General features: G+C 41.3%; 1 protein-coding gene across 3 annotated transcripts in view; it reads right to left on the bottom strand.

Annotated features, from left to right (window-relative positions):
• Positions 1–3179: 3179 nt before the first annotated feature.
• The window catches only part of nhej1 (nonhomologous end-joining factor 1), a 31378-nt gene continuing 12242 nt past the window's right edge, over positions 3180–22315 (bottom strand). For all 3 annotated transcript variants that reach the window (XM_063466311.1, XM_063466312.1, XM_063466313.1), the window contains exons 7-9: positions 6964–7144; positions 4815–4924; positions 3180–4547 (exon numbers count right to left, since the gene is read on the bottom strand). In XM_063466311.1, the coding sequence (XP_063322381.1) occupies positions 4470–4547; positions 4815–4924; positions 6964–7144 (369 nt within the window). In that variant the 3' untranslated portion in view covers positions 3180–4469. The remainder of the gene's footprint in view (positions 4548–4814; positions 4925–6963; positions 7145–22315) is intronic.

Consider the following 22315-nt stretch of genomic DNA (forward strand, 5'->3'; position numbering starts at 1 on the left):
TCCGCCTGGCGGCCGGCGTGTCACCCCCTCCCACCCACCCACCTACTGCGGGAGGCCAATATGTCTCCGCTGTATTTCTGTTGGAGTGTCCCCTCCTTCCACGCGTGGGTTCCCCTTTGTAATCTTAGAGCGGAGACAACAGAGCAGGACTCATCCCAGAGTCCCCAGAAGTCGCCATTCCCGGCGCGTAAAAGTGGCCAGTGCGCCGCTGGAGCCCAGCTGGAGAGAAGTGAACCTGTCCTCTGCGCCGCTGCTCACGCACTGCGTGTCCCGAGTGCACGCGGAGTGCAGGGGCATAAATAGGAGAGGTGAGTTTATCTTGGCAGGCAGGTTCAAAGCTGTGCCTCTGCGTTGAAGCTGTGAGAAACGGGCTCGGAGACAGACGCGGAGGCGCGCGGCGCGTAGGCTGTTGGACACGGCGGTCACGGGGTGTCCCCGCAGCGGTTTCTGTCTCTCGGTTTTCCTCTCAATGCGTCGCTGTGGCGCGGGGCGGCTGGCAGAAATGCTGGCAGGAAGCAAGCCTGCTACAGTGCACACGAGGTGCCGCGGGAGGAGGAGAAGGAGACCGCGCCCTGCTGGACCTGCCCTCTACTCAGTCCTCTCCTCCCATCGCGGCCGCCTTCATCTGTTTATTGTCGGCTCGGGCCTGAGCCGAGGACACACAAACACAGAGCCACGAGACCCGCGAGGGCCGGCGCGCGCTTACGCTGTCCTTTGGACCCGCGTTCCCAAGGCGAGACGCATGAGGGCGAGCGCAGGTGCGCGCATGACCCCTCCTTCCTCAGTGCAGGTAACAGCTCTGCTGTGGGCGACGAAGCTGTGAGTACACCAAGCGAGAGCAGGGGGACCTCGACGACACAGAGACCCCGACTTACACAAAAACACACTAAAAGCGAACACGTGACTCAGCTACCTTTAAACCAGATCAAGCAAGGCTCAAGTTTGATTCTTGGACCCCAAGCACGGTGACACCAAGTGTGTGATACATCAGTTTTTTTAAACTTCTACATCATCAGTGTAATTTTCCCCTCCTCAAAGTGCACAATACATTATATTCAATAAACTGGAAAATAAATGTGAATTTTCTGGCAACTGTTTCATAGTTCAGGCTTTAAAGGACTAAAATCTTATAATTCTGCCTCATTATTAAAGTCCCTGAATTCTGAGATCACCTCAAGGTGATGAACGCTTAAATTAGGGTTTGATTACCTTGAGTGACTGCCTTTGTCCAGGTTTCAGGCTTTTCTTTTATAAGTGGCTTGTTGAGAGGGGAAAAAGTCAGAAATCATAGAAACTAAACATAAAACAAACCTAAAGGTGACAAATGTTTACATAAATGAGTGCAAAAGCTCAACAGTGACAAGCTGAAGCCATTAAGTGCAGTTTTACCTGCCTTATCACCAAAGAACATGATCTACTTTGGTACTGTACTCCAAAAGGTGCTTCTTTCTTGATTCTGACTCATTTCTTTGTTAAATGCCTTGTTGGAGCTTTCAGAAGCTACAGTATAACCAGCGACACAGTTCAAAGAGTTGGGCTGAATAGCATCTTTTGTGAATCTTTGCTGAGGAGAAAGGTTCTCTTAAATTCAGAGATTACACACACATCACAGATGGTTTCACTGGTACCGAATGTAGCTAACTGGAGACACTGGAACAAAATTAACCCTGACATGCTTACCGGCTGCTTTGTTGTCGGGGTTACAGAGACTACATTCAGGGAGATCACTTGAGGATAACTGAGCGGCTTATTGGACAGATCCGGTTTCACAATCCACCCAACACCGTTTCAGAGCCCATTGAGCCCTCTGCTGATGTCACACCCTCCATCACCAGGGGTCAAACTGAAGTCTGAGGCCTGCTGAGGGGTCCCAAGATAAACCAGAAAACAGGAGACCTTTCCAACAACCCTCCACCAGATCAGGAAACTCATGGAAACTGTCATCTGATGCATCATGTATTGACCAAACATTTAATTTTAGCAACTATCGAAGAAACTTAAGGATTTCAATCCCTTGTGCTGACTGTTTTTAAAGTTTTTAAAGTGTCATGAAAATTAGGCCCAAGAAAAAGCAGCAGCTATGATTTTTACACAGATGACTGTTTTTTGGTTTGTTTTTGCAGATCATCATCTCCGGCTCTGGCTGGATTCTTCCTTAACTAATCCTGGACTTTGATGTACCCCCCACCCACCCTGGGGAGAGACTTTGAGGGTTAAACAATTTCCTTCAAACTTCTCTCCAGAAGACCATCTAGAGACAAAGTTACTGTTCTTGAGCTTCAATTACTGTATACAAGATAAAGAAAAGCGGATTTTAGAAAATGCTGGAATCAAACATTTGTAAGCTTTGTTTAATAAATGGTGGTTGAAATGCTTTATGGAAACACAGAATAGAATATCTCACCATAAATGAGTCAATACCCATAGGCTCAGATTTAAAATGTCCAACTTTACAAAACAAACATCTACAGCATATTGCAAAAAATAGTTTTGCTCTTTTTGAATGGTAGAGCTTGACGGATCGATCGTATCGATACAAACGCTGGTATTGGTATCAGATCGATACTAGAATGATAGAGGATAGAAACAACGTATCAATATGTAGACCACTGAATTGTGTTAAATACATTTTTTTTAAATTAAAAAAAAACATACCCTGTGAAACATGTCTTAACCTTTTTGTGTTCACGGTCTATTATACTTACAGCCTACAGCACATTTAAACAACAGAAGTTGACACAAAGTGCTTTAGAAACAGACACATTTACATTCCAGGTCTCTAATAAATCCAGTTTCAAAGTACACGAAAAGCTAAAAACTATGTTTTTCTGTATTGAATATTTATTAATGTGTTCAGAATTTTCAAATTAATGATGAGTCTTCTCATAAGTCATGACAGACTGCTCTCCTTTATGGGTTAAAAATATCGGTATTGCTATCAGCAATACTGACCCTGTACTTACTTGGTTTTGGATCGATACCAAAATTTGCTCTACTGCAGTGATTTTATAGATAACAGCCTTTAAATTGGGTTCATTTGAATTAAGAACTGAAATGACCGGTATTGGTATTAGCAATATTGGCCCTGCATTTACTTTATATCTGATCAATAGGAACCATTTGCAGTATCAAATAACACTACTGGATAGTTTCTCAAAATATCTATTCCATTTCCTCTTCAAAACGTGATCACTTCTGCCTCAAGAAAACTAACAATGCAGCAACCAAAATGCTAACACTGAAGCTTCCAAATTGAGTCCAAATACCATTCGGGTGATGCCATAGTGGCTACATCCATCTTCTATATACAGTCTGTGGATCAAAAACAGTTTTTCTGCCATGTTAAACTTGTAGAAGCTTATAGAGCAGTAATTCTATTTCCTGGTTGTATTAATTTAATAAACCCTCATTTACATTCAGAAACATCTGTCTGTGTTGTCTGTCGTGAAAGAGGGACAATTCTGATTGGCTGGTGTCCAAAGCTACTCTCAGGTATCTCTGATCAACAAATCTGAACACACAGGTGATCAAAGAGACAAAATCATGATGTGATATGATTGATTTTTGCAAATAAACAACCGAAATGGAATTACACAACCCTCATGTTTCACCACCTTCTTTCTTTTGACAATGAAAGCAGCATTTGTCACTTAAATGAATAACAATAACCTGCTCTTTCAGTGCAGAAAACTGCAAAAAAAATTTTTTTAACAAATGTCTCTCACACAGAAACTCTTTGGAGCCATGCAGGCAAACACTGACTTCTCAAACTAAAACTTCAATAGCATTCCCGACATGCTGCAACACCTTGAGTCAACATCTCACTGAGCCCTGAAAAAGGAGAGCGGCTCCTCTATCGACCGCTGTCTGCTCATTGTGCTCCGACTGTCTGGGTCACGGAGAAAGCAACTACTTAAGATTGGCGGAAAAATAGAAAGCTGGTTTTAGTGAAAAGTTGAAGCTTTTATTTTATAAAATTAAAAACTTAATATTCCTTCGAAAGCTGTTTTTGAGTTTAATCTCTTATTATGTTCAAATTTTTTAAAAATTCTGTGGTTTACATAACAAATAACAAACATAAACACCCATTAAAAATACATGTATACCTTTAATTGGCAATATGACTTCTTTAAAAACATTTCACACCTAGTTAAAGATACATGAAGGTTAATCGTTGATTAAAACCTAAAAAGAACAAGAAATTACCTACCTACCAGCTGTCAGTCATCAGTACAATCATCAAAAAGAAAACCTGATCTCACAGTGGTTTTTCTATTTCTATTTTTAACAAAAATGGTAAAAATAGAAAAAAATATTTATTTAATGACACTTTTAGTCTAAAATCTAAACATTTTTAAAAGTAGGTTTGTAAAAATGTCCTTAAGAGTGTAAAAATTCAATAAGAAGCGTTTTTAAAGGACGGCACTTTTTCTAAATTCATCATTGTGTGTGCGTCCTACTGCTCGAGATCATCTGAACAGGCCGACTTTCTTCTTCTTCGGTTTGGAGGCCGGTCGCTCTGCAGCGGTGGATGTGACAGGAAGAGACTGAGGAAGACAAAAAACACAAAAGGAGGAATATTTTTCATAGTCTATTTCCAATTTCCTGTTTTCAAAATCACTCAATCTCTTCTTTTTTCTCCCCCAAGGAAGCATTTAAGCAGGAGACGTATTTCACAGTTCATCTGCTGACTTGTAATTTGAATATTGTAGATCCCAGCTGATGAATTTGGATTTAAAATCTCTTTTAATCTCCATCTTTGTTGCATTTGTTCCCCTACAAATAACCCTAATTGGTCAAGTCTTCTGTTGTACCTGCTGCATTTTGGGTCTGTTGACCATCTTGGCTCCACGTGTTTCCGGCTCCCCGTTGTTGGTCTGTTTTTCATTCCCATCAGCCGATTCACTGCTGACAGATCCGCCGGCTGAAGGACGAGGACGAAGATGTTTATTAAACTAAATAATGACTCAGAGAAGCACCAACATGTCACATCTGTCATCAGTAAATCAGGATTAAACTTTAAAAAATACTGCTACTATAACCGATCAGCAATTTCTAGAGATTTCAAAAAAGAAAACAAAAAAAAGACCTGCTGCAGGAGTGGACACTAACACCTGCTAGTGTCCACTCGTGGCTGTATCCCCACAGACTCCTATCTTCGAATGTCCAACTCTTTATAGCAGATATAAACATGTTTACAGCCTGATGCAAAGAATTTCATAGTCTCTAAAGATAGTTTAACCCTTGATATTAGATGGATCTCATACCTCACACATTTGGATTTTGCTGAGGCTAAAACTTAGCAACGTTTCCTCTTTGATTGACAGCAGCTGGTTTGCTGCCTAAAGGCTTCATCACAGCTAACTGGAGTCACTAAACTGGACCACTGGAGTGTGTTTGTACTGCTGATGACTTAAACTGATTTTTCTCATTCCAAAGTTACAGTGCTGTGCAAAAGTCTTGAGCCACTCCTCATTTCTTTATATTTTGCTTCCAAGCAGCCAGACTTGCAATTTGTAATTTTTAAAAGTGCTTTTGACCAGTCGCTCTGCCGGCATTCTGAAGGTCTTTCAAAGGTTTTCTTAAGACACTGGCCCCTTTTTCACCAATTTTCAGTCGAGTCCTTATAGCTGATGATTTTCAGAGGAATGATTTTGTATCTTAAGCTATTTAACACTATGACCTATGAATCATCTTAAGCAACTAAAGTGCACTAAACAGACAACTCAGTGAAGAAACCATTTTAAATTGCATCCTCGGACACTTTGTTACTAGCAGCCTGTGACAAAAACACATCATTTGCTCCCATTTTCATGATGTATCAACTCATCAGCACAGATCAGCTGATGGGGAGAAAAAAAATGATTTGAAGGGATTTTATTCTTCATTTTTCTTTTTCACTAAAGTTGAAAATGCAAAACCACTGGAAACTTATGGGTGGCTGTGTCCATCTTTTATATACAGTTTGTTGTTTTTAAAAACAAATGCAGCTGGTTGTTATGACCTGAGCTGACACCCATATACAGGGGTTTAACTTCTGTACCTGGCATATGTATTTATTACATTGAATAACCTTTATCTCCAATATCTATTAGGAACCATGTCTCACTGCTTCACATTTTTATAAATTAACTTCTGTTCAAACTGAAGGCTGTGACAGATGTTTTAGCACATAATAGGAAACTGAAAATGTAAACTGGTGTTCTGATTTATTTTGCTTCTGTATTTATGAACATTTATTTATATGAACAGTTGTTAGTTGCCCTGTCCTTTACGTTTGCATGTTGTAAACTTCCCCTTTCATTCTTGCCGCCATCTTTCTGTTACAAATCACCCCTGACACGCTTTTAAGTATCTGGTTGACCCCAGATACTTAAGCTCATCTACGTTCACTGTAACACCTGTCTACCTCTCATTCACACACATATCTTGCTTCTACCAACTTTTATTCATTTTCTCTCCAGTGCATACCTCCACCTATCCAGGCTCTCCTTCATTTGCTCCCTACTCTCATTACAGATCACGGTGTCATCTGCAAACATCATAGTCCATGCAAACTCCTGCCTGACCTCATCTTTCAGCTTGTCCATCACTACTGCAAACAGAAGGGGCTCAGAGTCGATCCTTGATGTAAACCCACCCCCACCTTCAACCCATCAGTCACTCCTATCACACGGCTCACCACTCTCTTTTACAGTCCTCTCTGCCACTTCTGACCTCCTCATGCAGTAGGGCAGTTCTTCTCTTGGATTCAACACATTTATTTACTTTTTACATTTTTGTAATGGACATCAGCCTCAATATGCAAACTGTCATCTGCAAAGTGTGCAGATGTATGCATTCAAAATAAAAAATATACGACCAAAACTATCACAATGCAATTTCTTTGATGAAGATAAAGAGGAAATATTAAATGCTCACATAAACCTGACTAAATCTTCAAATTTGACCATTAAACTTCACCTGAAGCGTTTAAGACGAGTTCTGGCTCTTTGTTGCCGTGTTCGACCTCCTCAGCAGAGTGCTGCTCCGGCAGTTTGCGCTTTCGTGCACTTCCGTGAGTGACGACGGCGGCATACAGCTCCTGAAGATCGCCATCGAAGCCCAGAGCTTCCTGTTGTTCAGAACACAGCAGAGGAAGAGCCTGATGGAGAGAAACGAGGCAAAACCTGCGTGAAAAACTGGCAAAGATTCAAAGCACTTAAAAGTTTCATATGTCTTATTATTTCTCCAGTGTTGTCAGAGGTAAAAATTGTTCAAGCTCTAGATTTTCCTAAATGTGTTATAAACCCATGAACCTTTCAACAAGGCTTTGTACAGACTCTGAAAGGTGTGATAACGGATATATTAAAACAGGAATTAAACTCTATGCATGAAAAAAAAGAAAACAAAAAGGTGCTGCTCTTTTAGATGCAATGTAGTTTTAAAAAGTGCAATATGCACTCAGAGATTAAAAGAAGAGACAGCCATCTACTGTTACTGGTTACGTGGAAAAGGAAAGAGAAGCACAAAGAGGGAGCAAGAACAAAACAAACTATAGACAAAAAAAAAAAAAAAAAAAAAAAAAAAGACTAGGGCCATAACTAATGGAAGATTTACCAAAATGGGATGTTTGAACCTTAAAAACTCCCATGTAAGAATCCTGGACAAGCCCCCAAATTTGTCATAATGTAACTCATGAGCCATGACAAATAACAGGAGAGAGAGACAAAGTGTACCAATTATTAACCAAGAGAAGCAAAATTAAAACCACTAGGACTAAACCAACACTATGGTGGATAGATTGAGAGACCTAAATGCTCCAGATGCTCCCAGTTACACTGATTAAAAGATGGCTAAATGTGGCACAGGATCATCACAGTACAAAGGGTGTCTGTTACACAGTACAGCGCCCTGGCATTCCCTCCCATTCTACTCACTCAAATTCATTCAAACTTACTCTAACCACAAATAAGCCAGCAGTCTGAGAGCGAAGTGCTCTGTTGGGGTGATATAGTACTAGTAAGTCTTTAACATACTAAGATGGGACCTGATGCTTCAGTGCTTCGAGCTTTAAATTAAATTCTGAATGTAGCAGAAAGCCAGTGAGGGCGAACCACTGTTTGAGAAATATACTCTGTCTAGCTATCCTATTTATCTCTGAGAATATTTGTAGCAGAAGCTGCTTTCACATGTCAAGTCAAGGTGGGATATCATCTGAAGCTGTCCTCTTCATCCACTTCAGACATGTTGTAAATGCTTTGTTTGTCTTACATGAAGCAGGACACATGATGCCCACTTACTGACATTTAACAGCACAGGTCAAAGAGTTTTCACATGCTGACGAGACTTTGAGCTGCTTTACATTATAGACCTACTTCAGTAAAGAAGGAGGATCAAGCAAATACACATTGGTGCATTTTAATGTCTCTAGTGCACTAAACTGAAGGCCTTTTATTTGTTCAACTTTAGTGCCTGGACCTGGATTTTTGTATGCCATTTTTTTGGTCATAATCTTGCCGTTTTCCTTTTACCTACTTCACTAAATGTTCATTAAAAATCACTCAAGCTGTTTAACTGCTCCAAAGTCCTGTGTCACAGTGTTAAATAAGTGATCCGGACCCCTCCCAACAAACTGTCACAAGTTCTTCATCTACCTCTGCTGCACTTCTCCAGGGTAGTTGTTGGGTAATCTTCACAACAGAAAAACAGGCAAACAATCAGCACCAAACTCCACCTAAAACAGCTGGCTACCTTCTTTCTACAGATCTTAATTGTCATCATCATTATTATCATGTCTTCTGCAATGCATGCGTACAGCTCTATTTTGCGTTTCCATCAGGTGTCTGGAAGCCTTGTGGTCTTCCATTCTGCAGCACTGGCGTCGAGCCGAAGGTCTGCTTTGGTGGGACAGTTGGGAGGTAATCACTGAAGATGTTCAAACCATTGCACTTACTGTTATGCAGCCAGCATGGTGGAGGTTCATGTATTCCCATTCTGAGATCCTGGTTTGACACATACAGTGGCTTGCAAAAGTATTTGGCTCCCTTGAACTTTCCCACATTTTGTCACATTACAGCCACAAACATGAATCAATTTTATTGGAATTCCACGTGAAAGACCAATACAAAGTGGTGTACACGTGAGAAGTGGAACGAAAATCATACATGATTCCAAACATTTTTTACAAATAAATAACTGAAAAGTGGGGTGTGTGTAATTATTCAGCCCACTGAGTCAATACTTTGTGGAACCACCTTTTGCTGCAATAACAGCTGCCAGTCTTTTAGGGTATGTCTCTACCAGCTTTGCACATCTACAGACTGAAATCCTTGCCCATTCTTCTTTGCAAAACAGCTCCAGCTCAGTCAGATTAGATGGACAGCGTTTGTGAACAGCAGTTTTCAGATCTTGCCACAGATTCTCGATTGGATTTAGATCTGGACTCTGACTGGGCCATTCTAACACATGGATATGTTTTGTTTTAAACCATTCCATTGTTGCCCTGGCTTTATGTTAAGGGTCGTTGTCCTGCTGGAAGGTGAACCTCCGCCCCAGTCTCAAGTCTTTTGCAGACTCCAAGAGGTTTTCTTCCAAGATTGCCCTGTATTTGGCTCCATCCATCTTCCCATCAACTCTGACCAGCTTCCCTGTCCCTGCTGAAGAGAAGCACCCCCAGAGCATGATGCTGCCACCACCATATTTGACAGTGGGGATGGTGTGTTCAGAGTGATGTGCAGTGTTAGTTTTCCGCCACACATAGCGTTTTGCATTTTGGCCAAAAAGTTCCATTTTGGTCTCATCTGACCAGAGCACCTTCTTCCACATGTTTGCTGTGTCCCCCACATGGCTTGTGGCAAACTACAAACGGGACTTCTTATGGTTTTCTGTTAACAATGGCTTTCTTCTTGCCACTCTTCCATAAAGGCCAACTTTGTGCAGTGCACGACTAATAGTTGTCCTATGGACAGATTCCCCCACCTGAGCTGTAGATCTCTGCAGCTCGTCCAGAGTCACCATGGGCCTCTTGGCTGCATTTCTGATCGGCGCTCTCCTTGTTCGGCCTGTGAGTTTAGGTGGACGGCCTTGTCTTGGTAGGTTTACAGTTGTGCCATACTCCTTCCATTTCTGAATGATCGCTTGAACAGTGCTCCGTGGGATGTTCAAGGCTTGGGAAATCTTTTTGTAGCCCAAGCCTGCTTTAAATTTCTCAATAACTTTATCCCTGACCTGTCTGGTGTGTTCTTTGGACTTCATGGTGTTGTTGCTCCCAATATTCTCTTAGACAACCTCTGAGGCCGTCACAGAGCAGCTGTATTTGTACTGACATTAGATTACACACAGGTGCACTCTATTTAGTCATTAGCACTCATCAGGCAATGTCTATGGGCAACTGACTGCACTCAGACCAAAGGGGGCTGAATAATTACGCACACCCAGTTATTTATTTGTAAAAAATGTTTGGAATCATGTATGATTGTTGTTCCACTTCTCACGTGTACACCACTTTGTATTGGTCTTTCACGTGGAATTCCAATAAAATTGATTCATGTTTGTTGCTGTAATGTGACAAAATGTGGAAAAGTTCAAGGGGGCTGAATACTTTTGCAAGCCACTGTAGTTCCATCCCATCAACAGTTTTGTTTCCAGTCTGCGTAACTCCTGAAGCTAAATATTTAAATATCTACAGTTTCCCAGTTTCCGGACCCCAGGTACACAAATGAGGCTTCAAACTCCGGAGTGTCCTGTCTAGTATTAACTGATGGAGGACCATAACCAATAACAGAAACTTTCTTTTTGCTCAGCCTGAGTTTACCTTAAGGCTGAGCTTGGAATATGAGTTGGTTGATTATCAAGCATAGGGTTAGGGTCTCATGAGGTAAGCTGGAGATTTTAAGCAATGTCTCGCATACCTTGGACACCAGGTTGTGAATGTTACAGCTAAAGCTAAGGTAAAGCCTTCAATTTATGGAGAACCCATCAGAGTGTTTCTCTGACAGAATCTCCTTATCCAATACTAGATTTCCCCATTTCTTCTTCATTCAGACATTCTGCCACTTCACTTAGAGTATGTAGAGAGTCTTTGAAATATTCCTCTGATCTAAAGCTAGATATCAGCTATATTCTGAGAAATGCTAGTACTCAATAACTAGCTGGAAAATGCAAAATTATTCTTACTGAGAAACAAATGCAGTTTACAGACTAACTCCCTGCTTCAATTTTGGTGCACACCACGCTGAGATATGACAAGTTTTCAGCTAATACCTCGTTGGGAATCACCTTGTTGGTGCAAAAATAGCATTTTATGTCTGTCAAATTGTGTTATCTTTGACATTTTTCAGAAATTCAACTAAGGAAAAGGGAACAAATAATGTGTTTTTGTGACAGGGTGCTAAGTAACTGGCATTGAATACATGCAGTTTTTCTACATGTATAGCCAGCATTTCAGGTGCCTCACTTGGAATTTTTATTCCAAATAACTAAATTAAAAATCAACTAAACAGCTTTTTATGGATCATAAAGTCTGAAATTCTTTAACTGGAAGTGGTTTTATGTGTCAGAGAGATGATTTTATATGGGGTTTTTTTTTTAGAATTCCTGACTGCTTAAAGTAATAAAAAGTGAACATCTGAGTCATTTCTCAGGTATTTTTATATTTCTATTTTGATTTTCCTGTTGCCTGCCACTAGCTTTCCCTAATATAACATAAGATCCCCAAGAAGTTTAAATTTTGTCATTAGTTTTAAGTCTCCATTTATTATTTCAGTAAATCTTAAATATGCTTAATATTACTTTTACAGGAGTACACTCAGTTTTCCCACCTTAAAACCTTTTAAGCCTACTCAACAACAAACTTAGAAGGGAAAGTCACAGTTACGTGTCTTTATTTTTAGACTCTGATGAGATTCTGCAAGTTTCAGGTGTTTATTTTCACCCTGCCCCTTCCATTAATTAAAGCCGATAAATCCATGGAAATAAAAGTGACTTGCAGCTCCTGCCTTTGGGGCACATTTGCTTTATGGCCCTGCTGTGTGGAGTCACATGTCTGAGGTGTGATTGAGGGTGTGTCGGGGTTGCGATAAGCCTCTAATCAAAGCTACATTATTGGCCCAGCTGACTGCAGGTAGAGTGGCGAGCAGTAACAACAGAAACACACACACACACACAAGCTCTGTCTGACAGATAAGGCTTCAGGTAAACTCCTGTGACATTATGCGAACGCACGGCTGGCACATAGAAAAACACTCACCATTCAATAAATCCTTCTTTTTCTCTCAAATGGAGGACAAACTCTCCAAATTAGCTCCTCAAATATTGACCGGGAGAAATTGGTGGTCTCCCCGCTCGCTGTCAGAGCAGAGGGGCTCCTAAACACACTTTGGTCAGGTTTCGAGGTTTCGCATTGATTTATTTTCGTTATTTGTTTGTTTAAATATCGTAAAAATAAATGTACACTCTGGCGAGGCTTATTTCTGCTTTGGGCACAGAGAAACCAATGTGCTGAGGGGAGAGAAAGCAGGAGAAAGCAGACCTTATTCTCTCGCTTTTTTATTCACCTTCTCCCTCCCTTCTCCTCTTCCTCCTCCTCCTCTCCAGCTGCAAACCAACTCACTTCATATTAATTGATGTGAAATGCTGAACTCAATTTGTTGGATCCGGAGGCCCCGAAGCGCTAAAAATCAAATGTTAAAACTAGTTTAAATCCCTCCTCTTTGCTCCATGGAAGGTGTCACAGAAAGCAGATTAAGTTTTAATTGAACAATGTGTTAACATAAAGAGGCTTATTTTCAGCCTCCACCACTAAGTGTTAATGGCACACTGTGAGAACTGATGTGTATAAAATGCTAAAATATAGATGCTAAAATCCTTACTTAATGTTGCTTCACTGCTTCATATACATTTTACTTAGAAAATGTATGTTGTTACATTTTTTAGTAAAAATGTAACTATATTTACCATTTTTATATACGATTCTTTCAGCTGCCCTTCCTGATGCAACCAGAGATTTGAGTCCTTATCACACCAGTTACTTGTAATATAGAGACTCAGCACATTCTCATTTTATATAATATTATACATCATTAGAGACAGAGACAAACAGTCCTGTTGGATTGGTGATAAAGCAATAAATTGCTGCTAACTTTACTAAAACATCCAGTACTGATGCCGCTTGTCACTTAAAGTGTTCATTTGGGTTTTATTATAAATTTGTAACTTAAATTTTATTTTATTTATCAAGCAGAAGCCTCCAGCGTTTAAACAAGTAAAGCTTACACTGAACTGTCAAAAGCTGCAATTCCTCTAATGGCCACCTGAAGCTGACTCCAAACATTGATTCAATCTCCATAGACTCCTGTTAAAATACTCAACTTCACACCAGGAAAAAAAACATCTTTACAGCCTGCTACAAAAAATGGTTTTGGTCTGACATGTTAAATGAAAATTATATTATTAAAATTCTGAGTTATAAACTATGGATGTTGACAATTTCATATTAGATCATTTGTATGTCAAAAAAGAAAATTGGAAAGAAACAACACAAACAGCAACCTCTATGAAAAAAAGAAGAACCACCAAAATCTGCAGTTCCTTTAATGTCTACTGGAAGCTCTAATAGTCAGTCCCCATAAACTCCCATATTTTGTCAGGTTTAAATTCTCGGTTTATTAACCTGTTTAGTTGAATTTATTTCTGATGCGTTTAGTTCCCTCAGTGTTCCCTGTCTGTTCCTTCCTCTGCCTCGTCTTTCTATGTTTTTTTAAATCGATGTCCAATAGTTTCCATTACCTGTTTCTAGTTCCCCTGTTGTTTCCAATCCTGAAAAGTTCTCAGTTTAAAAACAGTCCCATCTTTCACTTTTCCACCTCCTTTGTTCTCTTTCGTGTCCTTTTGTTTATTTTATTGAGTGTTTAAAATAAGCTTCTTTTTTTTTACCCATCTTTTGGTCTATGCCTTTTACCTTATCTTAATGATAACTGATTGCTTTCAGTCAAAGTCAACACAGTTGTTGTTTTTTTTTGTTTTTATTGATTTATTTTTGGTGTGCACAAATTGGCTTCCATACTTCTGTATTTGAGGAACAGCACGAATGTGACTCCCGAGGTGTGAACACAGCAACCGCAGGATTGTTATCTTCTGTTGTTGGCAAGAAAAGAAAACAGCAGACGAGGAATAAAAAAGGAGATTACAGCAGGTCAATAACCTCTTGACCATTTTGTAGAGCTAAGCTCGGGAAAGCTCCTCCCTACTCTTGTGATAGAGCAAAGTCCACGAGGAGAAGGAACGCTCACCTGGAGGCCATGCCTCCTGAGCCCCTCCCCCATGGTTGCCCTACAGTAAAGCATCATGTGTGGGGAAGGCGATGAGAGGACGGGTGGAAGAGTTGGCAGCGTGCTGGTGTTTCTCTATTATTAGCAGGTAAACAGCTCTGATTTTAGACAAGTCGCTGATGCTGTTTTTTAAGAGGAGGGGTATGGTGCCTGAGAGTCTCACACTCACTCTCCCTCATCCTCCCCAACCTCATGTTTACGCTCACCTCATTCCTCTCGACCTCGTTTTCTCTCATCGTGACCTCAACTTCCTGCCCCGAATCCCAGAAATCGTATGTTTGAACCCTGAACACTCACACTCACATCCTCTGGAAACAAAAGGCACATTTAAATTGATGAATGAGTCCTGACTAATCAGCAAAAAAAAGAAAAAGAAAGAAAGAAAGAAAGAAAGAAAGAAAGAAAGAAAGAAAAAGAAAATAAAATCCAAAAAGCTGCAACTACAATCTCAAGATCTGCACAGAATGACCTCTAAGTCAGGTGATTCACTGGTATTTCTGCTAATTGGGCGTCTAACAAAACAAGTAACAACAAATTGGCCTGAGCACTTCTAAACTCTGTCAGACTCTCCTTTTCCCCCTCTGGCTCCCTTAAAACACTAATATCAACTGTTGAAATCTGCTTAAAGCACTACTGTCCACACAAAAAAATTACTTAAAGTCTACGTATTTTTCTATTTTTTCAATTTTCCAGGTCTAAATTTGGACCTTCATAGTCATTCTACAGTTTCCCCTCATGCCGATAATAAGGATGCATTTATAGAATCTTTTCCAGTAATAATACAATGTCCTTATCTTTGTCTACTGACACCCGAGCTAAACTTACTAACGTATAATCCTCACTGAGGTGTTTATGTGCATAACTTTGTTAAATAAATAAATAAATAATAAATCTGCAGTAATATACATGTACTGAAATTGTATTTATTAGTAAATTAAACCAAGATGTAGATAATTATATTATATTTTTCACCTAATTTATTTGGGGTCATCTGAATTCAGCTCATTGTGGGAGTCTCAATAGTTTTTCCTTTCAATGCTCTCAGGTCCAACCAGTCTACATGTGTTTTGTGGACTTGGAGAAGGCTTTCGACCGTGTCCCTCGGGGGGGTCCTGTGGGGGGTGCTCCGGGAGTAATGGGGTGTCTGGCCCATTGCTACGGGCCATTCAGTCCTTATACGACCGTTGCAAGAGCTTGGTCCGCATAGCCGGCAATAAGTCGGACTCGTTCCTGGTGGGTGATGGGCTCCGCCAGGGCTGCCCTTTGTCACTGATTCTGTTCATAATTTTTATGGACAGAATTTCTAGGCGTAGCCAAGTGGCGGAAGGCTTTCACTTTGGTGGTCTCAGGATCTCATCTCTGCTTTTCGCAGATGATGTGGTCCTGTTGGCTTCATCAGGTGATGGCCTCCAGCTCGCCTTGGGACAGTTCGCAGCCGAGTGTGAAGCGGTGGGAATGAGAATCAGCACCTCCAAATCTGAGGCCATGGTCCTCAGCTGGAAAAGGGTGGAGTGCCCACTCCGGGTCGGGGATGAGTTCCTGCCCCAAGTGGAGGAGTTCAAGTATCTCGGGGTCTTGTTCGCGAGTGATGGAAGAAGGGAGCGGGAGATCGACAGACGGATTGGTGCAGCGGCTGCAGTGATGCGGACGCTGCACCGGTCTGTCGTGGTGAAGAGGGAGCTGAGTGTAAAAGCGAAGCTCTCAATTTACCGGTCGATCTACTCCCCTACCCTCACCTATGGCCACGAGCTGTGGGTAGTGACCGAAAGAACAAGATCGCGAATACAAGCAGCGGAAATGGGTTTCCTCCGAAGGGTGGCTGGCCTCTCCCTTAGAGATAGGGTGAGAAGTTCGGCCATTCAGAAGGGGCTCAGAGTAGAGCCGCTTCTCCTCTGCATCGAAAGGAGCCAGTTGAGGTGGTTCAGGCATCTGACAAGGATGCCCCCTGGGCGCCTCCTGGGTGAGGTTTTCCGGGAGGAGGCCCCGGGGCAGACCCAGGACACGCTGGAGAGATTATATCTTTCGGCTGGCCTGGGAATGCCTTGGTGTTCCCCCGGATAAGCTGGAGGAGGTGGCTGGGGAGAGGGAGGTCTGGGCTTCTCTGCTTAGGCTGCTGCCCCTGCGACCCGGCCCCGGATAAGCGGAAGAAAATGGATGGATGGATGGATGGATGGATGGGCGGATGGATGCTCTCAATCTCACTCTGAGTGCATCTCCTCACACACAGAGTGGCACACACAGAGGCCGGAGAAATGAGGACATCGTGTTACCTTTAAGGGCAACAACAACTTCTCAAGCATTAGGCCCAATATGATGACATAGCGAGAAGTCAACAAGCAAAGCGCCATCTGAGCCTTTCAGCAGTCATGTCAATTGTGAATTTCAGTCAAAACGTTTCACAAACCTCAAAAGCTTCTGACCCTTTGATATTTTGGTTCTCCCGCTGTTGATATGTTGAAATAAAAACACAGAACAACATAGAAATGAAACAAATAGATGATAAATGGACTGGTTCTTAGAAAGCGTGTTTCCATTCTGCTTGAGCACTCACAGCACTTTATACTACGTGCCTCATTCACCCATTCATATGCCTTTTCTACCTAAGTGCTTTCTATCTAACATTCACACACATTCACAGTCAGATGAATGCATTGGAGAGCACCTTGGGGCTAGTATCTTGCCCAAAACCTACTGGTCAAAAAAAATAAATGCGTCGTACAGCTTTACATAAATCCCAGGGTCTTGTCTGCTCTGACATTATCCACACCTTCACTTCATTTACCTTTTACCTCTGCACGTCCTCAGTGACCGCTCACTGTCGTCACACCTCCCCTTAGGCTGATGTTAAAAGTTAACACAAAGCTGAACACTCACAATGACTTGTCAGCTGGGAAACTCAATGGGATTCCTCATAAGAGCTCATGCAAATTTTCCTGAAGACGCATGAATGCATGCATATGGCTCCTGAATAAACACACAGTATTTATGTTGATGGAATTTAATCTCTCTTTTCTGTATATTTTCGGATGTTTACACTCATCGACTGGACTTTTTTTTCCCTTTCAGTTAACAACTTGTAAATTATTCACCAGCATGTTCAATAGTTTTAAAGCACAGTGAAGTATCTTATCAGATTTTGCCAGATATTTTTTTTTATGTTTTCAAGTATAAATATCTGTATGGCTCTCCAAAATCCTCAGAGAGCAACTTTGTTCTCTCCACCATCAGCAGAGTCCAATGATAGGGAGTACACTCGCTCGCAGATGCACAAACACAGCTGCAAGCAAATATTAGACATTTTTCCAAGTCTGCCTGCAAAGCCGATGCATTAAAGTGCATGTCTCGGTAGATGAGTTTGCCGGCTCACGTATTTTATACCTCCGATTGTCAGAGGTCGCTTAAAACCCAAGCAGACCCGTGAATTCTCTATCAGTCAAGTTTTGTTTCAGTGTTTTGGAGTGAATTAGTCGAGCTCACACCTGACAAAAGCTGATAAACTGAACCGTAAACTCTTTTTCTTGATGAAAGCTCCTCAATTTAGAGCCGTTTCAGGTCCAGCTTGATGCCTTGCATGCTTACTCCACGCTGCTCTAAATGGGCTAATGAACTGCAGGAGTCAGCTGTCGCAAACTGCATCCAATGTGTTCACATGCCAATAAACTCTACTGCTGCTGCCGCTGCCGATCCTGCTGCCGTGTTTTGTGCCCCTGCTCTCATGTTGCTCGCAGGCTCGTGATGTCTTTGCGGGATGCCGCTCTCGGCCGGTCCAGGCTGGGACACAGCCCAGAGGCCAGCAGCTGAAGAGGGAGGAAGCAGCCAGGCCACAGAGGGCCTAATTACAGACCCAGATCAGGGACAACCCTGTGGAAACTGTGCGCAACTGACAGAAGACGCAGGAGGATCTACTGTACGTACATGGTTTTGTTATGCAGTCTTTTGCTCCTTACGTAAAGAGGACAAACTGCGGCTGTAGATAATGATTATTTTCATTACATGATTAATAATGTAGTCTGTGTCGAAAAATAGCAGCATCACAAGTTCCCAGTGCCCAAGAGATGTTTCCACAAAGCCAAAGGTATTCAGTTTGCAGTGATACAAGCCAGAAACAAGCAGCAATTCCTCACATGTGAGGAGCTAAAGGCGGAGGTATTTTCTTCAGTGGCTGCTAATGGCTATGAGAATTTCAACTTTTCATCAGTCCTTCCATATATGCTACTTTCAAGGTATGTGGGCTAATTTTCTTTAGACCTTTCAAGAATATATATATTTGAGTTTTAAATTTGTCAGTACTAAACAGTTTCCATTTGAGTCCAATGCCTTTAGCTTGACAGAAACCTGAAGCAAAGAAAGTTTTCTCTGTTTGATTGTAGGGCCATTACCTTACAATATGAGGCGCCTTGAAGCAACTGTTGTTGTGATTTGGTGTTTAATAAATATAATTGAATTGAATTGAATTGACGTTCCAGCCATGTATTCCAACCCTAACCATAACCATAACCTTATTCCTAACCTTAACCAGCACTTTAATGATGTGAAATAGTGTTTTCCAAAGTGATTTGAGGAAAATGAACGAACATGTGTTGACTGATTCCAAACGGTTCTCACATTTCCTCATTTTTCCGATCTCGTCATTTAGGAACGTGCTGGGTGCCTAGAAGCGTAACATGTTGGCGATTTGTCACCTAGCGTAAAATATTACTCCTCGGGAGTGAGAACATGTTGAATGGAAAGTGCTCGAGTCAGAGGCACCCAATTTCTTTTAGGTTCATGAAGATGTTTCACCTCTTATCTGCAAGGCCTCTTGAGTTTTAAAAGCTGGTGGGGAGTGCCAGGCTTATATAAACTCTAGTGGGGTTGTCACCACCTTTGATGTGGTTCAAGCCACTTCCCAGCCTACCATCTCATGAGTAAGGTCACAAGTGCTGAGGTGGCAATGGTGGTTAAATCTCCCAAGAAGCCAGTTTTTGTACGTGGGTATTGCTGGGTCTGATATGCACCAGGATGACTTTCTACCACATCAGGGAGGATGATGATGATGATGATGTTCTGTTCTTCACTGGTTCATGTCTAAAGGTCTTCACTGACTTAATGAAGGTCCAGTTTATGTTTTAAGTGCAACAAATGACTAGAGGTGGGACTAGTATTATATTGTCAAGTGTCTCACCTGACAATCTAATACTATCACAATATCTCACTCCTGATACTATGTTATTGCAATTTTTAGCATTCTGCGACATGCTGAGTTTTTACAGTAACAGATGTTGTGATTTATCACCTTTCTTCAACTGCAAATTACATCCTCGAAGTTAAACTTTGTCCATATCCGCTTTATCCAATAAGATAACGTTATCTCCCTTCAGTTATTTTTTTGATGCAAAAAGAGATTGTCAAGCAGAACAACACGTTCACTAAAAACCTGCCATAAATGTTGCCATAAGACAGAGTCAGTCTCCTATCAGTCTGTTATCAGACCGATATCAAACTGATAACAGTCTGGGAGTAAATGGGGTCAAGCTGGCAATTGCATGCAATCCATTTCTGATAATACAATAATTATCGAGGATCATCAAATCATCAAATATTACATATGTGTTGCTGTCTACATAGACAGAAATTCACATTTAACTATCACATTTGCACTCAGCCACCTTCCTGTTCTGTAGAAATATAACTAAAATGCAACCAGCCGGCAGCCAGCTGAACGGAGTTTCTTATTAACAAAAACTCATTCAGACTAAAGACAACATCTTGGCAGTCTCTTTGCATTTGCATTGCATAAATTAGACAGCAACTACTTGCAAGCCTTCAGCAATCTCTGTCAGAGTGATGCAGTCAGTCCAAGTCAGACTGCAACTGTTTGCAGAAAGGTTGCTTCCTATCAGGTGAAATGAGCCCTCTTGTTTGTAGTATTCCCAGAATTAATTTAATAAAATATTAATATTTGGTGTCCCTGTATTGATACAATATTACAATGTAGAATATTGCGGTACTATGCTGTATCGATTTTTTCCCCCCTACCTCTAAAGTGTATGTGTGTAATGCCGATCTACACATCCTGAGAGAATGGTTACTGTCACATTTTCTTGTACAAAAACTTGTGAAGCACCCGTAATGTTATTGATAAAATGACTCAAGCTGACATAAGTTACTGTCTGCGAAGGTTCTCAGTCATCCAGGTCATCGTAATCTAAGGAGCTTGGAAAGAAAAGCATCTGGACTCCTTTAAGTTTCTTGAAGACGTTTCACCTCTCATCTGAGAAGTTTCTTCAGTCCTAAGAGCAACTGGTGGAGGGTCCCAGATTTTTAAGCCCTATTGAGAGTGTCCCTAAGAGGGTCGTGAAAGATAGATGGCTAATTTCAGTCCTATGTCCACTGTGAATGACCATCTTTGAAAAGAGGGCGGGGCTTTAAGACACCAACTGTCTGCCATCTATAATCGAGTTTTGCGATCCCTTCCCAGACACCTTAACGCCCGCTTACATCTTGGGTCATTTGATCTTAGTAAGTCACATGATAGGGTGGGGCAAGGTCTCACAATGTGTTCACCCGAAACTTTGGCTGATGGTGACCCACGCCCGTTTTCACACCTTGGCTCGTGTGATTAGGCAGAGGATCCATAGGGGGTCCACAGCCCTCGTAAGGACACTCCCAATAGGGCTAAAAAAAATCCGTGACTCTCCATGAATTGCTCTTAGAACTGAAGAAGCTCTGATGAGAGGTGAAACATCTTCAAGAAGCTTTTCTTTTCAAGCTCCTTAGACACAAGTTACTCTATTAAAATAAATAAATGCAACTTTGTCCACAGTCCAAAAACAACAAAAAAATGAACTAATTATGTAACAAAGACTAGAGAATCAGGAGAAGATGTCCAGTGAACATCTAGCCATTAATGGTTATTTAAAGTCTGCTTCACAAACAGACACTAAGACAGACAGTTTTACATTACGGACATTGAAATATGTTCTCATTTTGACAGTTTTCAGATATTTCAATAATTTAAATACTCTGAGTGTTTGAAATAAGTATTTGAGATATTTCACCTTTCCTAATCAGATTTAGTTTGAAACAGAAGCATACACGTAACGGTGAATCTGATGACTTCACTGGTGGGAATTCCAGGATATATTATGTTTGGCAAAATTCTTATTTTTTTTTTTTTTTTACATTTTATTTTTCCTTCTCTATCCATCCACAAGGTTTGTTGCAGAGACACCATTCAAGCAACAACTGGGTTACCAGCAGGGTGAATGCCATTATTGCCTATTCTAGCCCTCCCTATTCCATATGCCATATTTGATGTGCATTCTGACTGGCTGACTGTGATTCCTGACTCTCACCGAGTGAAACAGCTAGTAAAGAATGCTAGCAAATATGAGCTAACTACTTGTCGAATGGTAGTAAAACTTTAAAAAGTGTGACACAAACCAGGAATGGAGACCGTTTCCTCTGAAAGTAAAAGTTGCTCCTTTTGAAACTTGTCGGCTGCAGTGCTGAGGAACAGCTTTTACTTTGAAGGTGAAGCTTCTCCATTTTTGGTCTGCAGCACACTTTTCACATTTTCACTACAGCTCTGAGACCAGCTGGACAGTGTTTGTAGACAAGTCTGCCACTTCCATGCAAACTATGACTGCGCCAATATGCTAGCAACCAAAGCAAGCACGAGGAGGTTTGTGCCAACGGTTTGGAGAATACATGTTTTTCCATAGCAACAGGTGGTTGCCAGGGGGCCACTGACTGGTCTGTAGGCTTGTGTTTTTGTGGCTTTAGTAGTCATTTTCCCTGTTGCTGCCCTCAACCTCCAATCACAACAGGTCAGGGAATACTAATTTTTCCCTCATGACTGGTGGTTGCCAAATGGTTGCAGACCAGTCTGTAGGCCTGTGTCACTTAGCTAAAATTTTGGTGTTAAAATGATAAAAGCATACTGAAATATATTATTCACCCAAAATTCACCCGTAATTTTACTGAAACATAGAAAATTTGTTTTAAAAGAAGTAACAGGCAAG

This window comes from Pelmatolapia mariae, linkage group LG23 (assembly GCF_036321145.2).
Source record: "Pelmatolapia mariae isolate MD_Pm_ZW linkage group LG23, Pm_UMD_F_2, whole genome shotgun sequence".
Lineage (NCBI taxonomy): Eukaryota > Metazoa > Chordata > Actinopteri > Cichliformes > Cichlidae > Pelmatolapia > Pelmatolapia mariae.